Source organism: Pinus tabuliformis, chromosome X (assembly GCF_031772625.1).
Source record: "Pinus tabuliformis cultivar Carrire ecotype Pingquan chromosome X, CPIR1, whole genome shotgun sequence".
NCBI classification, from domain to species: Eukaryota; Viridiplantae; Streptophyta; class Pinopsida; order Pinales; family Pinaceae; genus Pinus; species Pinus tabuliformis.
Genome location: NC_142308.1, coordinates 105,426,536 through 105,449,310, shown reverse-complemented (window position 1 = coordinate 105,449,310; position 22,775 = coordinate 105,426,536). Strand labels below are relative to the sequence as shown.

The 22,775-nt window shown below is 42.1% G+C and overlaps 1 protein-coding gene across 1 annotated transcript in view; it reads right to left on the bottom strand.

Moving 5' to 3' along the window:
- Positions 1-299: 299 nt before the first annotated feature.
- Positions 300-22,775, bottom strand: part of HEME2 (Uroporphyrinogen decarboxylase) — a 233,720-nt gene continuing 211,244 nt past the window's right edge. Inside the window, exon 6 of the mRNA XM_089448822.1 lies at positions 300-1,104. Within this exon, the coding sequence (XP_089304948.1) occupies positions 589-1,104 (516 nt within the window). The 3' untranslated portion in view covers positions 300-588. The remainder of the gene's footprint in view (positions 1,105-22,775) is intronic.

Below are 22,775 nucleotides of genomic sequence, written 5' to 3'. Positions count from 1 at the left end.
AAAAGAGAGGAAATTTAGGGGATCCAAAACTTATGAAATTTCACTGAAAGTGGGGAAAATAACAAGGATGGATGCCCTTGATTCTGTCCGACATACTAACTGAACATGTAATACAACAAGGCAGTCTTTATATTGAGTTGAAGCAGTAAGATAGTCTATGTAGGGACACTTTCTTGATTCTGCAGCGTGTCCATCATACAGGACTTGGCTTGAAGTAAAAAGCATATACATTATGTATGGAAATTAATAAGACCACTCTCATCAGTTGGGAGACTCATAGAAACTTACAAAAACAAAGAGATCTCAATAGGTCACCTTATCCTCAATTTTTTTCCTGCAACAAAAGCTCGATTTAAAAACAAACGTATTCATTGACAACAGCAGGACTTCCCAAATTGGCATGCCAAGAGATGTAAATACTAATACCAACACATCTGTGTCACAAAGCCTTCCTGTTTGGGTCAAAGATTTTGCATCAATTAAGTGTTTCCCATGGACAAAGAATGCAAGAATTGGGAGAAACTTAATAAAGGAAAACTAATGCTTTTTTCAGACTTTCTCTGGAGCTTCATCAAAATTCAAATATATCTAATATCTGATCCCTTTTGCCACCTCAAAAAAATGAGCAACATTATCCTCTGGTGTACCTAATAGCACACCATGCCCTAGATTAAGAATGTGTTTTTTATTTCCTGCTTTAGACACTGTGTCATAAATTCGTTTTGTAATGAAGTCCTTGGATCCAAAGAGTGCACCAGGATCAACATTACCCTGCACTGCAATATCTATTCCTATTCTTCTTCTAGCTTCTGCGATATCAACTGTCCAGTCCAGACTAATAACATCAACACCAGATAACGGAAGCCTTTCTAGCAATCCTCCAGATCCACTGGCATAAAGAATTAGGGGCAAGTTGGGGTGGGTTTTTTTCACAGACTCCACAATGTACTTCAAGTAAGGAAGACTGAATTCTTCAAAATCCACTGGACTAAGCTCTGTTGCCCAAGAGTCAAAAATCTGGACCACTTGAGCTCCATTGTCTGCTTGATAGCAAATGTAATTTGCCATAGACTCTGCAAATATATGCAGCAGTGCATGCAGAACCTGCATGTGAAAAACGTTACAAATCAATAATGAAATTAACAGCACATATTTTAAGAGTCAACTGATTTGCACCCATTAAGTATAGTCAAGAAGTGATGCGATATTGTATTTCAAGTTTGGGATATGCATTCATTAAGTATCTCAAAGCTAAAGTATATAACATGTAAACTATAAACGGTTCCCATTATTCACTCTTACCCAGATTTATAATAACATAAGATTGGAAGCAAACTTAATTACATCAATGGATAGTGGTCTCCCTTGGTCCCAATCTCGATGCACCACATGTATTGACTCCAAAGGCATTCTGCCACGTGTCAGCTTTCGGTGTTATTCCAAAAGTGTTTACACCATGTTTGGGGGAGTTATGGATATGCATTTTGAGGATGATACGTAGCAGTAACAAAGAAGATAAGTACTGGCAAATTCTGAAACTTATGGCAGCCACGAAGACTGTACAGGGCAGTTAGCTTGAAATTAATACATGTTGTCTTGCATTAGTAGAATTTGATTTGAAGCATGTACAAAGAAGATTAGTACTGGAAAATTTTGAAACTTATGGCAGCCACGAAGACTGTAAAGGGCAGTTAGCTTGAAATTAATAAATATTGTCTTGCATTAGCAGAATTTGATTTGAAGCACGTACAAAGATCATCATTTTTGTTTGGGACTAAAGCTTTCAACAAAGCTAAAAGCATTACCTGTTGATGTTTTCAAGGATTTGGGATTAAGATATTATGCAATTGGTGAATCTGGAATGGATCCTTGTACTGCAGTTTAGCTCAACTGTTTGTCTCTCATATGCCTGGAAGATCATTTCTATGGAAGGCAATATGTATAGAAATCATCCCAGACTAATCAGTTTAATAGTTGACAAATGTTATTGCTGTTCTCATTTTGTAGCTGAAGTAAGGGAGAAGCTGTCAGTTCTAGGCCGTGGATGTATCTTATTTCCAGACTGTATCCTTTTGGAGTTTCATTTGCATGAGATTAAATGTTATTTCTATGGCATACCACTAACATGCAGGGCACCTATTCATAGAATGAGGATGTTGTCTTCATTAGACGTTGATTTCTGGTCCTGTAGCGTATTCTCAGCAGCAAGGATCACCTGTTTGGAGGATTGTTTTGAGTATGCTATACACTGCAGATGAAGCCTAAATACATTAGATGAGGGTGCTGAGCTTATGTTATTCTATTGGACATATTTGCATACACAAGGAGCACTTCTATTGAAGACACAGTGTGCTCAGTTTTGACCCAGCATGCAAAGAGAGATAAGGGACTCTGAAAGTAACTTTTGTGCATTCTCACCAACACATAAGGGCACACTCCTGAGGTGCCATTTTGGGGTCCTGATTTCCTATGTGTATCATTACAGTAGGGTGCAGCTGTCGGGTGCTGTTCTTTGCTTGGTTTAGCACTGAACTTAGTGTTGAAGAAAGTGTAACTAGGTTTGGTCTTCATAAATATGAAATGTACTTTTGATTCTTGTATTTTGTAAAAGAAAGAAAAATGATTATTATTATTATTGAGCTTGGGTTTCTTGCCCAAAAAAATTGTTTTATAGGTCAAGCACTAATTAAAAGTGCTTCTAGGGTTGTCCTAGGTCAAGAAGTCAAATAGGGACATTGTCATAATATGAAGACCCCATCGGGTATCTTGTAAATTGTAAAAAGAATTATTTTTGTATTTTACTGAGCCTTCCAAGACCAAGTCGGCCTGCCAGCCTGTCAAGTCGGCCTAGAAGCTGGAATTCATACCCCTGGAAGACCTATATATAGGAGACAGTTCGACCTCATTTGGACACATTCATTCCTCTCTCTCTCATGCGAAGGAAGAAGCAGAAAAGGGCAGCGAAGAACGAGAAGAAGTGTTTTGGGTTCCTCTCTCTCTTTCTCTCCACACGTGCGAAGAAGAGGGCTGAAATTCTGCAGCTTTTCGCTATGGTTTCTACCGCTTGGCTAGGGTTTCATTGTGAGGGTTCGATCTAATGAAAAAGGGTTGAAGGAAGGACCAACAAAGTCTCCTTCTAGATCCAAAAGGCAAATTAGGTCAAGCGACGTAGTGGGAGGCAAAGAAGAAGCAGTTCTAGTCCACACGTGCGAAGTAGCAGCTGCTGTCGGGGGGGCGAAGTTGCAGATCTGCAGTTAGGGCCGAAAAATTGTGGCTGGAGGTCGAAGAAGTGTTCCCAGAAGATATTTTTGTTGGTTTTGGAAAGCAGTAAAGCAAGCACATTATTGAGAAGTTAATCTTGGTCTTAGAAGGGCTTCAATGTTGATCAAAGGTCTTCGTATTCGTCAATAAAGAATCTATAAAAAGAGATTGAAGGGTTTTCCTCTCAAGAGGAGAGGTTTTGCCCTAGCTTGAAACCTACATCTTGTGTACTTGTATCTTGTTCATCTTGTTTTTGATAGTTGTTTGATGATTGAAGAACACACTATAATAATAAGAAGGAGAAGATAATCCTAATAAGTAAAAAGACATCACAAGCAGTTATCATAGTTAGAAGAATCATTAATGTCATCTTGCCCTAGATTCTTCAACATGGTATCAGAGCTATGGTTCGCACAAGGCATGAAGAAGGTCAACTCTATTATGAAGAGGCTTGAAAAGAAGTGTTCATCATTAGCAAGTCTCATCAAGAAAAGTTTCAAGGCAGTATGGAATAGTCTCTTCTCTTCCAAAGATCTCAAATCTTCAAAGAATGAAGGATTGTTCTCAGCCCTCACCAGAACATTTCAAGATGAAAATATATGGGTGATAGATAGTGGAGCTTCAAGACACATGACTGGATATCACAAGCAACTCAAAAACCTATCCAAAGGAAAGTCCTCATACTCTGTGGAGCTCGCTGACAACAAGAGCTATCCGGTAAAAGGCATTGGATCTACATCAATTGAGCTGGAAGGAGGAGGTAACATTCATCTCAACAACATTCTATATGTTCCAAGTTTGTGCAAAAATCTTATTTCTATTTCATCATTAGAAGAAAAAGGAGATAGAGTTGCTTTTATAGATGGTAAAGTAGTGGTTTGGGCTAAAGATTCTAGCATTGAAGAAGCTAGAACCATTGGAGTTCCAGAAGGAAGACTCTACAGACTCTCATCTGCACTAAGTCAAGCACTTGTCCACATTGAGATAAGTATGTGTGAACTTTGGCATAGAAGATTGGGCCATCTTCATTACAAGATCTTGCCAACTCTAAACTCCGTTGTAAATGGGATACCAAATCTCAAAGAAGACCATAAAGGAGTCTGCAAAGGATGTTCTCTGGGAAAGGATGCAAAGAAACCATTTGCACATAGTACATCTAGAGCTCATGAGATTCTAGATCTCATCCATTCTGATGTATGTGGTCCCATGTCTAAATCACTTGGAGGTCATCTATATCATGTTACTTTCATTGATGATCATTCAAGGAAAACTTGGGTTTATTTACTTAAATCCAAGGATGAAGTATTCATAAAATTTCAAGAATTCAAGGCAAAGGTAGAAAATCTTACAGAAAGAAAGATAAATATTCTAAGATTAGATAATGAAGGCAAGTATACTTCCAAAGAACTCATTGCTTTTTGTAAGGAGGCTGGGATTAAGAGGGAGCTTATAGTTCCATACAATCCCGAGCAGAATGGAGTAGCTGAACAAAAGAATAGAGCTATAGAAGAAAGTGTCAAGGCTATGCTCCATGATCAAGATCTACCGAAATTTCTATGGGGAGAAGCAACGAAGACTATAGTATACATCCAAAATAGAAGTCATCACAGGGCACTTGACAATATAACTCCAGAAGAAGTCTTCACTAGGAAGAAACCAAATATTGATCATCTTCGGATATTTGGGTGTCCTGTATATATTCACATTCCCAAGGACAAAAGAAAGAAGCTAGATCCCGCAAGCAAGAAAGGAATATTCGTTGGATATAGCAACTCTTCCAAGACTTACAGGATCTACATAAAGGAAGGACATCAAATAGAAGTAAGCAGAGATGTAATTTTTTATGAGAGCATTGCCTTCAAGAAATCCAAAGATCTCCCATCCGTTTCTGATGAGGAGGATCTTCCTATGTTTGAGGAAGAAGTCTCTCATCATGAAGAAGAAGGTCCTAGTGAACTAATCTCTCTCCCTAAAAGAAGAAAGAGACCTAACTGGTTAACTTCTACACTTCAAGAAGCAGAAGGTCACACCACAAGAGGAAGATTCAAGGAGAGCAAGAAACCGAAAAGATACACAGGATATGCAGCATACATGTCGAAGCTCATTGAAGATGAACCTTCCACTTCTAAAGAAGCAAGCAAACACCAAGAATGGGAGAATGCAATGAATGAGGAATACCAATCTATTATGAAGAATGGAGTCTGGGAAATTGTCCCAAGACTAGAAAACAAATCAATGATAACCTCTAAGTGGTTGTATAAGATCAAGCATGCTGCAGATGGAAGCATAGATAAATTCAAGGCTAGATTTGTGGCTCGAGGCTTCTCTCAGGAATAAGGCATTGACTATGAAGAGACCTTTGCTCCCACAACAAGGAATACCACGATCCGATCTCTGATATCTCTAGCAGCATCAATGGGATGGAAGGTACATCAAATGGATGTCAAAACAACATTCTTGAATGGTACCATAGATGAAGAAGTCTACATAGAACAACTATTGGGATTCGAAGTAAACGATAGAGAAACTCATGTTTTCAGATTCAAGAAGGCCCTTTATGGCCTCAAACAAGCTCCTAGGGCATGGTATGCTAGAATGGATGCATACTTGCAAAGGTTGGGTTTCAGGAAAAGCACAGCAGATCTCAATCTCTACATAAAAGTAGAAAATGATGAACCTATCATCACTTTTCTATATTGTTGTAGCGGCTACAACCACCCTCCAAAATTTTGCCTTAGCTTCGTTTTGGAGCCTCCCTACTGACCATCCTCAACAGCATGTCTTACATTGTCAAGCACATCAGCTTCAGTTGTTTCGTAGAGTCTTATCAGCCTGTGCATGCAAGTTTGTTCCACCCCCTTCACAAGCTGCTTTCCGGACTTAGTGTTAGTTGTTGGTTGATCAGCTCCCTCTAGGAATTGCGCAATTTTGGAGGGGGACCTGCCTTCCCTCCAGAAATTGTGCAAACCCAGCTGGGCACCAGAATTGTGCAATTCTTCCTGGCAGTCTTCCTCTCAAAAATTGCGCAATTCATCCCAAGATAGTTGCTTAGCCCAGAAATTGCGCAATTTTGGGCAGCAGTCACCTGCTACTCCCAGAAATTGCGCAATCCCTCTGGGACAGCCAGCCCAGCAGCTAGCAAAAATTGTGCAAATCCATCTAGGCAGCCTTTTGGGCTCAGGAATTGCGCAATACAGTCAGACGGGCTTCCTTGAGAAAATTGAGAGATCTGACCCGGGGCAGGTGCTCAGCTCAGAAATTACGCAATGTAGTCAGACAAGCTTCCTTGAGAAAATTGTGAGGTCTGACCAAGGGCAGCCTGCTGGGCTTACAAATTGCGCAATACTGTCAGACATGCTTCCTTGAGAAAATTGCGCAGTCTGACCCAGGATAGCTACTCAGCCCAATAAATGGGGAACCTGGGAGACAATCACCTGTTCCTCCCAGAAATTGCGCAATCCCTCTAGGGCATCCATCTCTACTCAGCCCAGAAACTGCATAGATTTTCATCCCAGGCTCACAGACTGATGCATGTGCCTTCAAGTTGACTGGTTCCCTCCGGGACCAAGCAAAACTGATTTGCATGCATGGACTGCTTCTCCCAAGGCAGCATGCAAAGGCATCCCTTGATTCAGGGATCTATTTTTAGCAGCTGGAGGTTACATGCAAGGGTCATTTCATAAACCTCCCGCCAAGTTTCGCTTTTCCTAGATTTGTGGCATGCGCATCACAACCTCGATTTTATCAAAACTCATTAACTGGATACTGCAAAGCTCATTCCTCACATTGACCTTGCATCTCTGACTTCCCACATTGCATCTAGGAGTCGTCAACACATTTAGCTCAGTTGTTTTGGGGTAAGCCTGCCTTTCATGTCTTGCGTTGCATTTCTATCGCTTTTTGTGTTTCGCTTTATGTGAGTGTTGTCTACTTGATTTCAATGCGCGCTTGTTGCCCTTTTGTTGTATGTTATCTTGTGGAAGCACCGTTTCAGTTTTCATTCGCATCTCACTACTGTCACATGTATGACATTGTTTTTGCGCAGGCAGTCGTTGTTGCGTCGACTCGCTTCACACACATGCATGCTTTCTCATTCTCTGAATCCTGCACTTGTTGTTTGCATGTATGATCATTCACTCTTGTTTGCACACATCTCACCAAGCATTCAGACTTGTCATGTTTTCAGTCGCCCGTTGGCCGGACTGGGCTGCCTTGGCCCGGACTGTGCCTTAACCGGCTAGCACTACGCATTTCCAAAAGCGAAGGCTCTGCCTTCCCTCCAGAAATTGCACAAGCCTGGCCCAGCACTGACCTCCAAGCTTGCATTGCGCAATTCTTGGAAGCAGTGTCCCGCTGGCCTCAGAAACTGCGCAATGTAGTTCGCTAGTTGCATGTCACTACTGACTAAAATTGCGCATTGCGCAGTTTCAGTCCTCAGCAGGCTAGGCTAGACTATGCATTGCGTAGTTCCAACAGTCAGTCAGCCTCCTGACAGCCCGGACTGTGCCTTACACAGTTTTGGCAATCAGTCTCCCAACCTCCCGATGGAGAACACGCAACCTTCATGTTCAATCACACGGGGATGTTGCAAGTAAGTCCTCAAGTCTGTTTTGGTTTTCCACTGATAGATTGCTTGCCATGAGTGTTGTTATGTCTCCAGGCATCACAGGTGTTCGTCTGTCTCTCAGCAGCACAAGTACAATAGCTTCTAGGAGAGCAGAGTCAAAGACACTGTTAAAAGCGCAATTGGGGATGTAGTTGGTCAAATGTCTATGAACTTGTCTATCCACGAAGACATCAAGTTGTTCATGGACAAGGATATCAAGATCAATGGCAATGGCATCACAATGAGCAGCACCATCAGCAGCAACAGAAGGCAGCACATCTGCACGCGATGAATGCAAGAGGAAGGTTGTTGACAGCATAGAGGCAAAGTAAAGTTGCAAGTTCAAAGCAGATCCACTCATGACGAAAGCAACTTTGGAGATTGAAGTTATGAGGTGACGGCGCGACATGAAGATCACGTGAAGGCAGATGTTATGAACTTAAAATCATAACAATTAAATAAAATATTAAAATATTACTAAAATAAATAAATTATTAATTATAATCAATTAATTAGCAAATAATTAGTTAAATGAAGAGATATCAGTCCCCAAGGGACATGTCTCTCTACTTAGGCATGGCCAGTCAACTCCTATTTAAGGAGCACCGCCTCAGCCTTGTAAATATCATTCATTTTTTATCAATATATATATATAGAAACATATTACATTCAGAATTACCTGGTGTTTTATTATCAGTTTATAGCGAATTATACATTTGTATTGCTAACAATGGTATCAGAGCCAGACTCTGTTTGGTGACGCCAACGATAGCTTGCTAGCCGTCAGGCCCTACTAGCCTCCCATTTCTGGCCTGTTCCCCTGTGTCACTGTTGCGGACTGAATGGATTGCGACCGCAAATTCTAGGTTGAACAAAGGAAGGCCACGGTGGGCGTGGCTTGGATTCTACTGGCAAGTGGGGCCCCATGATCCATTGTCGATTTCTGTTGTCATGGAAGACGTCTGTGTGTGAAATAGGTTGATGTAGCAAGAAGGCTCGTCGTGAGGTCCACGGGTTTAAACATTGCAACAAGGGTAGTCGTGAGGTCCACGGATTTAAACGCTGCAACAAGGGTCGTCGTGAGGTCAACAGGTTGACGTAGCCGGAGAGCCACGGTGGTTAAACGCTGAAGGGTCATGGTGAGGTCAACAGGTTGACGGAGCAGAGAGCCACGATGTTTAAACGCCGCATCGTGGTGAGGTCAGGTCAACAGGCGTGACCAGGGGACGTGACCACACCGGTTCAAAAAAAATTCCACGCAAATCGACATATAAAAAAAAAGGTTCAATTTATATGACCATTTTAAAAACTTTATAATATAACTAAAGTTTAAATATATATATATATAAATTATTATTGTTAATATTTATTTAAAAAATAATTATTATTATTATTTAAAAAAAATAATTCGGCCTTCAAGAAAAAAACATAATAAAATGGCGGCGAACAACAGTGACGATATGAAAAAGGTTCAAGAGGACATCAACAAGCTGAATAAACGTTTGGATAATGTCGAAAAGTCAGTTAGTAAGTAGGACCAGATGGCTGACGATATATCTTTCTTAAAAAACTTGATGAGCCGGCACTTCGGAGAGACCGATCCACCTTCAGCTACACAGAGTCCCAAGACTCCAGAAGGGGAGACTTCTCTAGAGCAGGACTTCATGAGGCGTGAGAAGCAACAAATACCCCAAATTCACTTCGAAGGAAGCCAATATTATACTCATTCTTCCGGAAAAACCATCTTAAAATCAAAAATGAATTACCGAAGTATGATGGTAAGAACTTTAAAGGCATTGTCGTATGGGTAAATAAGATGGATGCAATTTTTTTAGCAAACCCTCCGCTCGGCAAACAAGAAAAAGTCATGACTACATCCAACTACTTAGAAGCGGAAGCATACGATTGGTTTTTGTGGTGGTCATCTAAATGCACGGGTTGCTCATTCAATTGGCAAAACCTTAAAAACGCTCTGTTAAAAAGGTTTCATGACGAGGAGGATGATATCTACGAGAGATTTGTTCACCTGAAGCAAAAAGGATCAGTGAGTGAATACACTCACGAATGGGAAGAATTAGCAGTAAGGCAAAGAGGGTTTTCAGATGAGGAGCTGCTAAAAATGTACCGTTGTGGCCTTAAAGATTACATTCGCGAAGAATTAAAATTGCATAAACCTAAAACTATCTAGAAGAAATATTGTCTGTTTTGGAAAAGAACTAGTTTTATGCCAAGCTATCAAAATGTACGTTTGGGTAGAAGGAAGTTGAATACCTAGGTCATATTATATCAAGGGAAGGAGTCCAAGTGGATCCCAACAAAATCAAGGCAATCAAAGAGTGGTCGAAACCCAAGAACATATCTAAGTTAAGGGGATTTTTGGGTTTAACAGGGTATTACAAAAGATTTATAAAAAACTACGCACATCTGACAGCGCCCCTGACGAATTTGTTAAAGAAAAATGCTTTTAAGTGGGATGACCAAGCAGACAAGTATTTTGAGAAATTAAAGTGAAGTCAACCACACCAGTACTAGCAACTCCTGACTTCTCCAAACCGTTCGTAGTCGAATGTGATGCTTTTGGGTTTGGAATTGGCGCTGTATTGATGCAGGACAACCACCCGATAGCATTTGAGAGCAAGAAACCTAATAAACAAGAAGGCTTAAAATCAACATACCAAAAGGAGATGCTCGTCATCATACATGCTCTGACGAAATGGCGCCAGTATTTGCTAGGAAGTAAATTCTCAATCCGAACCGACCACAACAGCCTTCAATTCTTACTTCAGCGAAAGACATTATCAACAGAACAACAGAAGTGGATGGAGAAGTTGTCAGCTTTCGATTTAGAAATATTACACAAGAAGGGAAAGGAGAATGCGGTAGCTGATGCACTCTCACGTAAAGATGACGGTCACACAACATGTGCCGCCATGATAGTCATTCTGGAATGGTTGGACGAAATATGAGCCGAATATCCCAAGGATAAGGATTGTGACTCCATGATTAACAATATCAGTCAATATACCAACTTCGAGTGGAAAAATGACATCTTATGGTACAAGGGGAGAATTTACCTAACACCCGCATCCAAATTTAAGGTGAAAATACTAAAGGAGTCTCACAATTCACCACCAGTGGGACATGTCGGATTCTACAAGACTTACTACAACATCCGATAGTCATTCTACTGGAAGGGTATGAGCAAGGAAATTCAGAAATATGTTGCAGAATGTGATATTTGTCAAAGAAACAAGAGAAATGTTCCAACTCCAGGATTACTACATCCACTACACATTACAAATCAGAAGTGGGAGGAGATTTCGATGGATTTTATTGAAGGACTATCTGCATCTGACGGAAAGGATAAAATATTTGTAGTAGTCGACAAGCTCACTAAACATGCCCACTTTCTGGCTATTAAAAAGACTGACACAACCAAACAAATCGCTGATGTGTTTGGTAAAAAAATTTACAAACTACACAGGTTTCCTAAGGTCATAGTGAGCAATAGAGATGTAAGGTTTAAAGGGAAACTTTGGAAGGATTTCTGCCATCAAGAAGGATATCCCTTAATATGAGTTCGGCCTATCACCCCCAAACAGATGGGCAAACCGAAATTGTTAATAAATGCTTGGAAACATATCTTAGGTTGTTTCGTTACAGATAAACAAAACAGATGGAAACCGTGGCTACACCTGGCCGAATGGTGGTATAATACCGAATACCACACGTCAGCTAAGATGACAACCTTCCAAGCCTTATATGGTTACAAGCCACCCAAGTGTAAGGACTTTACACTCCTTGATTCTAGGGTACTAGCAGTTAAAGACCACTTAGGAGAAAGTCAAAGAATCATCAACTTACTAAAAGAAAATCTAACCATGGCCTGTAATAGAATGAAACAACAAGCCGACCAACACCATTCTGAAAGAGAGTTCGAGGAGGGAGATTGGGTCTTTGTTAGACTCCAACCTTATAAGCAACTATCACTAAAACAACAAGGGAAGAATAAATTGTCACCTAAATATTATGGACCGTACCAAATAATCAAAAAGATAAGTAGTGTAGCTTATGGGTTAAAGTTACTGGACAACTGCCAAATCCATAATACCTTTCACGTATCAAGTCTCAAAAAATTATTAGGGCAAAATCAAATAGCACAAACAGAAATACCAGAGACTGATGAAGAAGGAAGAATAGTCCTTGAACTTGAAGGTATACTCGCTACCCGAGAAAAGGTTTTACGATCTAAGACAATAAAGGAATACCTCATCAAATGGAAGAGGTTACCAGAGGAAGATTCGTCGTGGGAATCAGAATGTTTCATGCATCAACACCCAGGCCTACCTATGCTTTGAGGAAAAAGCATCTTAAGGGAAAGGCAATGTTATGAACTTAAAATCATAACAATTAAATAAAATATTAAAATATTACTTAAATAAATAAATTATTAATTATAATCAATTAATTAGCAAATAATTAGTTCAATGAAGAGACATCAGTCCCCAAGGGACATGTCTCTCTGATTAGGCATAGCCAGTGAACTCCTATTTAAGAAGCACTGCCTCAGCCTTGTAAATATCATTCATTTTTTATCAATATATATATATATATATATATATATATATATATAAACATATTACATTCAAAATTACCTGGTGTTTTATTATCAATTTACAGCAAATTATACATTTGTATCGCTAATAGCAAAGAACGGAACAGAGAAGGAGTTGCATGTCTCCCCACTTCTTCTCAAGTGGCACATGAGCACTCATGGCACAATCATCATCCTCCTCGACTTCTTTCTCTTCCCTCGTTGGCGTTGCCTTGGACTCAGAATCCTCTCCCTTGCTCTTCTTCCTCAAACACTGGTTCGCAAAATGACCCAATTCCCCACAATGGAAGCACTTGACCTTGGAGAGGTCCTTCTTCTTCCTCTTCTCCTGCTTTCCCATAGATGCTAGAGCCGCATCCTCTTCTTCCTCCTTCTTGATCCTGACCCCTTCGCGGCTACTCCCTGCCTTGGTCAACCATCTGATCTCTTCTTGTCGAAGAGACGCCCACAGTTCTTCCCAATCTGGAAGCTTTCTCATGCCCAGTATACTCTGGACAAATACCTCCCAATCCTCGAAAACTACGTTCAGTGCAGTCCTCACCATCAATTCCTCATCCAACGTGGCCCCTATGGAAGTTAGTTGGTCACAGATCTCCTTCAATCGACCGAAGAAGACATCTATCTGCTCGCCCTTCTGCATTTGGTATGCCCTTAGCTGATTCTCCAGGAGCATCTTCCTCTGCACGGAAGTATGTTGGTACAATGTCTTCAAAGTGTCCCACATCTCCTTTCTCGTTTCCTTCTCAGCAATATTTGGTACCACATGATCCTTGACCCCATCAAGGATGATGCACTTTGGCTTAGCCATTGCCTCCTTGTACCTATCATTCGCCACCAGATCAACTGGGATAGCCATAGTTCTCAAGGTGAAGCCCTTGATGCGATGTCTATCTAGAATGGACAAGATCCTGGCCTTCCAAACCACAATGTTTGGCGCTCCGTCCAGCCTATCCTAATCTCTCAGTCCATTCATGGCCATCTCGCTACTCGTCTGTCGATTCCTCCGAGACTCTCTACCTCCTGCCTGGAAGTACTTTGTTCGACTCCTACTGAGTCTCTCTACTTCCCTCCTAGAAGTTCTCGGTTCGACTCCTGCTGAGTCTATTCTTCCGGTCTGGAAGTTGTCGGTTCAACTCCTCGGAGTCTCTCTACTTCCCGTCTAGAAGTTCTCTTTTGAACTCCCTCTAAGTCTTGATTTCCCTCCTGGAAATCCTTCTGCCAACGTCAAGTTATCCCACTCTAATCGTCTGTGCAACTGCAACACTGATCCATATTCCTTGGCTAGAAATCTGCCATGGCAGCAACTCCCTCCACCTTGGTCTTTCCTTGTTAGGTATTGTTTTGACCACAGTACCGCACCAGCTTCACTCCGCAAATTTCCCACAGCCTCCTATGCCCCAGCCACTGAAGGATTGAGCCATTTGGCTCTGCGCAATCCCGGCACCGGCAAACCAGCTCCCCCAACCAACTGTGTCAACCCTCCTGGCCTCTGCGTGAGCATGATTCTGCCTCCCTTAGCTTCTATGCTACCTCTCTCTGGCCCAGAATGATGACGCAGGCCCTTTGCATCACTCCTTCATTTGTCGCCTTCTACAAGGATCAGCTCTGTCACTCGGGACAACTAAATCTGCTTCGCTAATGCCTTCAGTTTTCCTATGATCTGCAACCACACTCTGATACCATGTTGAATTTTCTAAGTCTATTTGTTAGAAAATTATTTTGTATTCTGCTGATTTATTTCTCCTACTTGTCTAAATTCGAACAAGTTATTTAATATAGTTAAATATCGAAATAAACACAATACAATCACAACATCTACAAATCATCAACTAAAAGAAAACAAGCACACAAGTGACACCATTATTTTTGGACAAATGTCCCTGGAAAAACCCAATGCGAGAAAAATGGTGTAGCTATTCTGAGGGTTATATTATTATGCAGTCTTTCTGAGTACCACTGGGTGCCTAACCTGCTCACTCGAGAGAGAAAAATACACGGCAGCAATACCTCTATATCCAGAAACAGGTATTCAAAAAACCTGTCCCACGAAACCCTCTCCAGCACAACTAAAGCTCAGCGCTGGCACTTCTGGCCTCTGCGTTAGCCTTCTGCTGACCTGCATCAACCCCAAGACCCTCTGCGTCAGCCCTCTGAGGCACTGCGCAGCCTCTGGGACCCTCTATGTCAGCCCTCTGAGGCACTGCGCAGCCTCTTGGACCCTCTGCGTCACTCCAACAGCCTCTGCGTGGATGACACAGTCCCTCTAGCCTCTGCGTTGTCTCTGTTGGGCTCTGCCAGTGTTACTTGGGAGCGGGAGCAGGAGCGGGGAGCGGGAGCGGAAGCGGGAGCGGGAGCGGGAGCGGGAGCGACCATTTTCAGAAGCTCCCGGTTTGGGAGCGAATCCCGGAGTGATTTTTTAAAAATATATATATTTTTTATATTTTTTAATTTTTGATACATATATGTCAACAAAAACATGTAGAATGATGAAATAGACATAAAAAACATAAAAAAACATAAATTGATCATTGAACCATATCACATCAATCATCTAGAAATTATAATCGTCATCAACCTTAGTAAAATAATAAATTAAAATAACATTCAATTCAATAACATTTATCATCATTGATCACCAAAGTAACAAGTTGTACTTGTAAGCCAAGTTTAACCATTACAAGAAGTAATATCGAAGATATTTCTAAGTCCTAACTTCTAACTGTTAACATGATATGAAATGTTAAAAATTTATAAAATGAAACATGAATAATGAGATGAAATGAAACAACTTTAGTCTTTCACAAAGCATCATATTCATAATTCACAATCATTACCAATGAGTTATAATTGCCAAGGCCCAACTTCAAACTTCAAATTTTCATTGTCACAGTGATATAATGTTTACAAAAAATATCATAATGTCATAATGATATGAAAGAGTCAAGAGTCAAGAGTCAAGGACTCAAAACTCAACACTGAACAGTTATGAAAACTAAAGTGACAAGTCTAATAGAAACTAAAAAAGACAAGTAAACTGTAAATCTACAAGTGGCCCTTGCCACGAGAGTCTCCAGGAGTATAAGTAGGTCTTGGCGGTCTTCTAGGAGTCTCCCGCCCAGACCGACGACCAGAACTAGAGCCTCCACGCGAGGGTGTCGATGGAGGTGGCGACAGCAATGGAACAAGACTCGGGCCCCGAGAACTGCTACTGGATGGTGGAGGTGGAGGTGGCATGGCTGCTGCAGCTGCTTCAGCTTCATCCCGTACAAGCTCATCTTCTAGTTCTTCCATATGTACAATGCCATCCTCCAAATTGTCGTCCTCAGGGTGATTGTCCCAAATTTTATATGTGGGATCTTCATTAGCCCGATCACAGTAATGGCTCAACAACCTCAAATTGTAGTGCACATAAACCAGCTTTCTGCTCGATTTTCGTTGAGCCTGTTTCTTTTCACATTATGTATATAACTGTAGGTGCTCCAACACCTCTCTGCAGAAGAAGAATTTACAACCTGTGCAAGAACTTTCAATGCCAATTTTCGCAAAAGTCCGTCGCCGTCATATGTTTCCCACCATGTGAGAGAATCAAATTTATCTTTGTCGTCCATTGCATGGAAGTTACCATACAAACCACTGCCAGTGAAGTATCTGCCTATTTCAAGGCGCACAGCTGCACATTCCTCCCTGTCAGGCACCAACTTTTCTAATGCATCCAGATATCCTTTAGTTACCTCTCGATCTAAATGGGGTTTGGTCCTAACACCACCCCCTGCTGCAGGTTTGCCCAACCAAGAATCTGAGTAGTATTTTGGCGTAAGGATATACGCCAAGCAATGTAGTGGAAGGTTAAGCCTTTTCCACCGTTCACACACACAATCGTGAATCAGATTGTACAAGTCGGGATCTCTGTTATTAACAATGTCTTTTATTTCCCCCAACATGGTATCCATTTGCTCATACACCTCGCCAATCACTGGTTTGTCTGTATCTGCAAACCGAATCATGTTATAAATTGGCTTGGTGAAATCCAATACCTGTCTCACAGCTGTCCAAAACTGCCCATCAAGAGCGGCCTCCTCCACCGTTTCAAAACCTGCAATGTCAGCTACATTTGTAGCCCTTTCCTTTAACACCTGCCAATTTGGACTTGATACCATGCTAGCTAAACCCTCTCTTACCTTCAAAAGGCGCCTGAAGGTGAGGTAATAGCTACCAAATCTAGTCCTCGCAATCTTCAGCAACTCCAATCTCGAGTGACTGCGGAAAAGGCCATGGGTATTGCTATGATTTGTAATAAATTTTATCATTTTTTTTCCTCTCTTGTATAAATCACCAATCCATTGGTATTGTTCATTTTTGTTTTTGACAATATCATGCAACAGAAGGTTCAATGTGTGAACCAAACATCCAGACCAAAATATGTTCGGGTATCTATCCTCAATAATTGCTCCCGCTGCCTTACAATTAGGAGCATTATCAGTGATGACTTGGATGACATTGTATGGGCCAATACGCTCAATTGTTTCAAGCAATGCTTCTGCAATGTTGATAGCGGTCTTGAACTTGTCTGAGTAATCATGTGCAGCTAGAAAAATGGGACCACTTCGGGACACAGCAAGAACACTTATCAATGGCTTGCCTTTTACATTTGTCCATCCATCAGATACAATGGACACCCCATTGTCAGTCCAAGAACTTGTCATTTTATTCAAAGAATGTGATATTTTTGCTTTTTCATGATCAAGGCCAACTGTTCTTGCCTTGTCATACCCAGGGCTCTTGTATCCTTTAGGGGCATCATTTATGGCAGAAACCATTTCGTGCCAATAAGGTGAGCGTAGAACATTGAATGGTATCCCATTTGCATAGAGGAACCTGTAAATTTTTGAATCCACATCATTCCTACACCCCTCATCAAGGAAATCTGATATGGTTCTACGGCGCAAAGATGATGACCCTGAGCCTCCATGTCCATATCCACTGCCTTGGGAGGATGCTGAAGGAGTTCTTTGTGAGCTTTCAAAGAAACCCCTTGATCTTTTTGCTTTGTATTGGGCGTCCTCCTCTTCCTTTATGTATTTGGCTCTATCTGCAGTTGACACCGCGTCGCAAGTTCTGATTCCTATTTGTTTCTCTCCATCCCATGCCCTTTTCCCGCAAAGGTGTCTTCTCAAACGGGTGTATGAGCCTGTGAAATCATTGTTGCAATGGGGGCAATGAAATTTAGTGGTTCCACCCCCTCTCCCTGTTTCAGGCCTGTGAACATATTTCCACAATAGAGTTTGGTCTTGTTTAGTTTTTTGACCCTCATGTTCACCCTCCACATCCTCCTCACTGGGGTTTTCACCTATTTGACTTCCTCCGGCTTCTTCATCCACCTCTTCAGTTTCAGGCCCCCTCCGTTTCCTACTCTCCACCACCATAATAACCAGAAAAGGGACCAGGAAGAGGAAAATGCCAATAAAAATCCCCAGGTCCATCGTGTTTGATGTTTGTAGGGTTTGAGTCTTGAATCTGCAAATTAATTTAGTTTATTGGGATTAATTCATTTAATTTATTAATTTAATTTAAATTAATGATCTTTAAACTCAAACAGGTAAATTAAACTAAACAAACTAACTACCTAACCAACTAAACTAACTAAATGATTAAGTTACTTACCTCTGCAAGCTTGCTCCTCGCTCCTTGGCACTTGCTCCTCGCTCCTCAGCTCTGGCTCCTTGCTCCTCAGCTCTTGCTCCTTGCTCCTTTGCTCTCAAACTCAAGCTCAATCTCATTGAAATGATTTTGTTTTGGCCCATTGGGCTTATAAACCCAAAAAAATTAGTTAATTTTTTTGTTTTTTTCGGGTCCGCGGAATTTTTTTCCGCCGAACCGCTCCCGGAATTTTAAAATTCGCTCCCGGAGCGTTTTTTAATGCCCGGGAGCGATCAGGGAGCGATCGCTCCCCGATCGCTCCCGGGCATTAAAAAGCGCTCCGGGAGCGCGGGAGCGATCGCTCCCTGAAGCGCTCCCTCACAGACCAGGGAGCGCAAATTTTTTTACGGGAGCGCGCTCCCGACCCGCTCCGGAGCCGCTCCCGCCCAGAGCGCGCTTCGGGAGCGGGTTCGAAGGGGGGGGGCGCTCCCCCGCATCACTGGGCTCTGCGTAGCCTAGAATGGCTACTGCTCTCACTCTCTCTACTTCTTTGTTGGCCTCTTAGTATTGTCTCTGCCTCTCTGCCTCGTACTCACTGCCCCTCACTGCTAATCACTGATTCAACTTTGCTTAGCAACCCTGCTCTAGCAAAATGAATGACTGATCACTCTGGTGTGTTCTCCAACTGACCCTCAAGCCTCTTCTTATACTTTTCTCATTGGTCCATCAACGGCCGAGATTAAATCTCTAATCAACGGCTAAGATTAGATTTGGCTTGATCCATGACTTTTGGACCCTTCTAACTCAGTTTTATATTAATACCCATTAATATTTTATTTTCCTAAGTTTAGACTTAGGAACTCAATTAAAAATATTAATTATTTTAATATCTTCCAAACCGGGTACAATCTGTCCAAACCATTTCTGGGTCTTGGAGATCTCATGTGCTTTAGCCTCTCCACCAATTTTCATGGCTAGAGCACATCGATGCTACCCCAAATCAACACTCCCTCTTAGCGAGGACTATGCTCTAGTAATACTCCTCACTGAGCATCACTGTGATTATCCGGCACCGGTACCTGTGTTGATGCCAGGCCTCCCCGCCCAACATCCTTTGCACTGCTGCATCCTGTACTGCTGCCCATGGTCTTGCCACTGCCACTGTTGCATCTGTACGACAACTCCCTCTACATCCGTGTTGTTGCTGGTCCATACTCCCAACACTGCATCTACACTGCATCCCCCTCTCATCATGCTACAGTGTGCTACTGCATACTGCTACTGCACTACAACTCAATCACTGATAAGTAAGTAACTGATCCACCCAACTCTGACATCCCTGTCAGGCTAGAAACACTCCCGATGTTGAAGCTCTCTCTGCCGCTAACAAGTGCTCCCTCTACTGACCTCTGCGCTGCTGCAACAACTCCTTGCATCTCGCACTGTTGCACACCTCTCAGTGCCATCCTGCACTGGTGCAACACTTCCGTGCCTCTCGCACCGTTGCACACCTCTCTGTGCCATCCTGCACTGGTGCAACACTCCCGTGCCTCTCGCATTGTTGCAGCCTGCTAGCCTCGTGTTGCCCCAGGACTCTTGCACTGTAGCACTCTCTGCTGCTCCATCCGCATCCATCTCTACCTACATCCGCTAGTCTTGCTACTCCTCTTCAGGGCTCCCATAACAAAGTATAATCTAAAAGGTTGGGTACCTCATGGATCTTGCCCCTCATCGCATGTAGTCCTCCTGACTACAACTCGATGTCTCCCGACTTCTTCTCAAGTGGCACATGAGCACTCATGGCACAATCGTCATCCTCCTCAACTTCTTTCTCTGCCCTCGCTGGCGCTGCCTTGGACTCGGAATTCTCTCCCTTGCTCTTCTTCCTCGAACACTGGTTCGCAAAATGACCCAATTCCCCACAATGGAAGCACTTGACCTTGGACAGGTCCTTCTTCTTCCTCTTCTCCTGCTTTCCCGCAAATGCTAGAGTCGCATTCTCTTCTTCCTCCTTGATCCTGACCCCTTTGCTGCTACTCCCCGCCTTGGTCAGCCGTCTGATATCTTCTTGTCAAAGAGACGCCCACAGTTCTTCCCAATCTGGAAGCTTTGTCCTGCCCAGTATACTCTGGACAAATACCTCCCAATCCTCGAAAACTGCGTTCAGTGCAGTCCTCGCCATCAATTCCTCATCCGATGTGGCCCCTAAGGAAGTTAGTTGGTCACGGATCTCCTTCAATCGACCGAGGAAGACATCTCTCTGCTCTCCCTTCTGCATCTGGTATGCCCTTAGCTGATTCTCCAGGTGCATCTTCCTCTGCACGAAAGTACGCTGGTACAATGTCTTCAAAGTGTCCCACATTTCCTTTGACATTTCCTTCTCGGCAATATGTGGTACCACATGATCCTTGACCCCATGAAGGATGATGCACTTTGCCTTATCCATTGCCTCCTCGTACCTATCATTCGCCACCGGGTCAACTGGGATAGCCATCGTTCTCAAGGCGAAGCCCTTTGATGCGATGTCTATCTAGAATGGACAAGATCCTAGCCTTCCAGACCACAAAGTTGGATGCTCCGTCCAGCGTACCCTAATCTCTCAGCCCATTCAGCAAAATGAATGATTGATCACTCTTGTGTGTTCTCCAACTGACCCTCAAGCCTCTTCTTATCTTTTTCCTGTTGGTCCATCAACGGCCGAGATTAAATCTCTAATCAACCGCTAAGATTAGATTTGGCTTGATCCACGACTTTTGGACCCTTCTAACCCAGTTTTATATTAATACCCATTAATATTTTATTTTTCCTAAGTTTAGACTTAGGAACTCCATTAAAAATATTAATTATTTTATTATGTCCTAAACCGAGTACAATCTGTCCAAACCATTTCTGGGTCTTGGAGATCTCATGTGCTTTAGCCTCTTCACCAATTTTCATGGCTAGAGCACATCTAATGCTACCCCAAATCAACACTTCCATCTAGCTTTGACCTTCTTCTTATCTCAGCCTTCCTTCTAGACTTCACCTTCATCCAATTCGGCCTTCTAGATTGACTTCTGCCTCCCTTAATACTTGAACTTATCTTAATCTCGGCCTTACTATAGCAGCTGATCTCAGCCTTAGTGTAGCAGCTGATCTCGGCCTTACTGCAACAGTTGATCTTCTCTCGGCCTTATTGTAGCACCACCTTAAAATAGACCCAAAACAGAAGCTTAGAACTTTGTTCTACTTCTTTTTCCCTACACTAATGTTTAGGTTCCCTTCTTGATCACCTTTGCAGACTTGCAGACTTCAGACCCTTTTATGAGACTTCAGACCTTTCCGAGCTAGCTATTTATAGTTGTTTGCCACTGTTTATGAGCCGACATGAGTACAAGTGAATCGACGTGATTGTTGAGGAGATAATTAACTTTATTTTGAAGTCGACTTGTAGGAGGATGCTTATGCTTGTCTTGGAGGATTGTTTGACACTTCTATTTGACTCATACAAAATATAATATGCCCAAGAAGGGTCCTTCATACATGACATAGACTAAATTTGACTTTTATGATTAGATGACTCAATCTTAAAGGTTCACAGTGGGAGCCATTACTAAAATAAAATCCGTTGCCCATGAAACCCATGAGACAAGTATTACAATAATTTTATTTTTCTTTCTTTTCATCAATTACATAAAATCACAATTACACGTCATTATGAAGACTGAACCTAGTTACATTTCAACACTTTGAAGCACTGAATTTGGATAAGGCAAAATGTATTTTTGAAGTCAAGCCCACAAGTACACAAATTGTCAAGGTCAGCCTAAGGACAAATTGCCCCTCCTCCAACGCATATAAATACAAGTGACCTCAAACTCATTTGGACATCACATCACATCATCTCATCTTCTCTCTCTCAATCTAATTGGTTCGTATAGGTCTGAGGCAGCTCTTTTTCACACGTGTGGGCAAGGAGGACGAATTTCAGGTGGCCGAAAATCTCAGCTAATCTGCACTTTGACCAGCGTTGACCAAGGGTTATTTGGCATCATTTTGGTTCGATTTTTCTGGGGTATCTCTGTCTCACTAGGCCACATCTTTTGGCACAAAAATCAAGGAGTTTGGAGCTGTTTGACTTGGGTTGACCACAGGAAAAATTGCAGACTTTGACTGCAAAAGTTTCTCTCTCATTTGACCGAGTTTGACTTCATCATTTGACATGCTTTGACTGAAAATTCTGATTTCTTGAGGCCGAGTTGATTGGCACAAAAACCGAGGTGATCTGGGCTGTTTGACTGGCATTGACTTCAGGGTTGACTGCAGGTTTGACCACAGGTATTGATTGCAGAATTTCTCTTTTGACCAAGTATTCAAGACTGTTTTGGGCTGACTTTGACCAGCACTTGAGGCCACATTTATTGCTGATTTGACCAAGCTGATTGGAAGGGTTGACCATTGACTTTGTGGACTGGTTAGGGCACACTTTGACTGCTGTTGACTTGGACAGAATTGCAGATTTATGACAGTTGACCAGATTTGACTATTTCATCATTGGCATATTGATTTTTGGTTGGTTGATTTGTTGGTCAAGTCAAGGCTTTGACTTTGACTCTTATTATTGAATTTGGCTCATTGTACTCTCTGCTGAACATTTGAAGACAATCTAATAGAAGA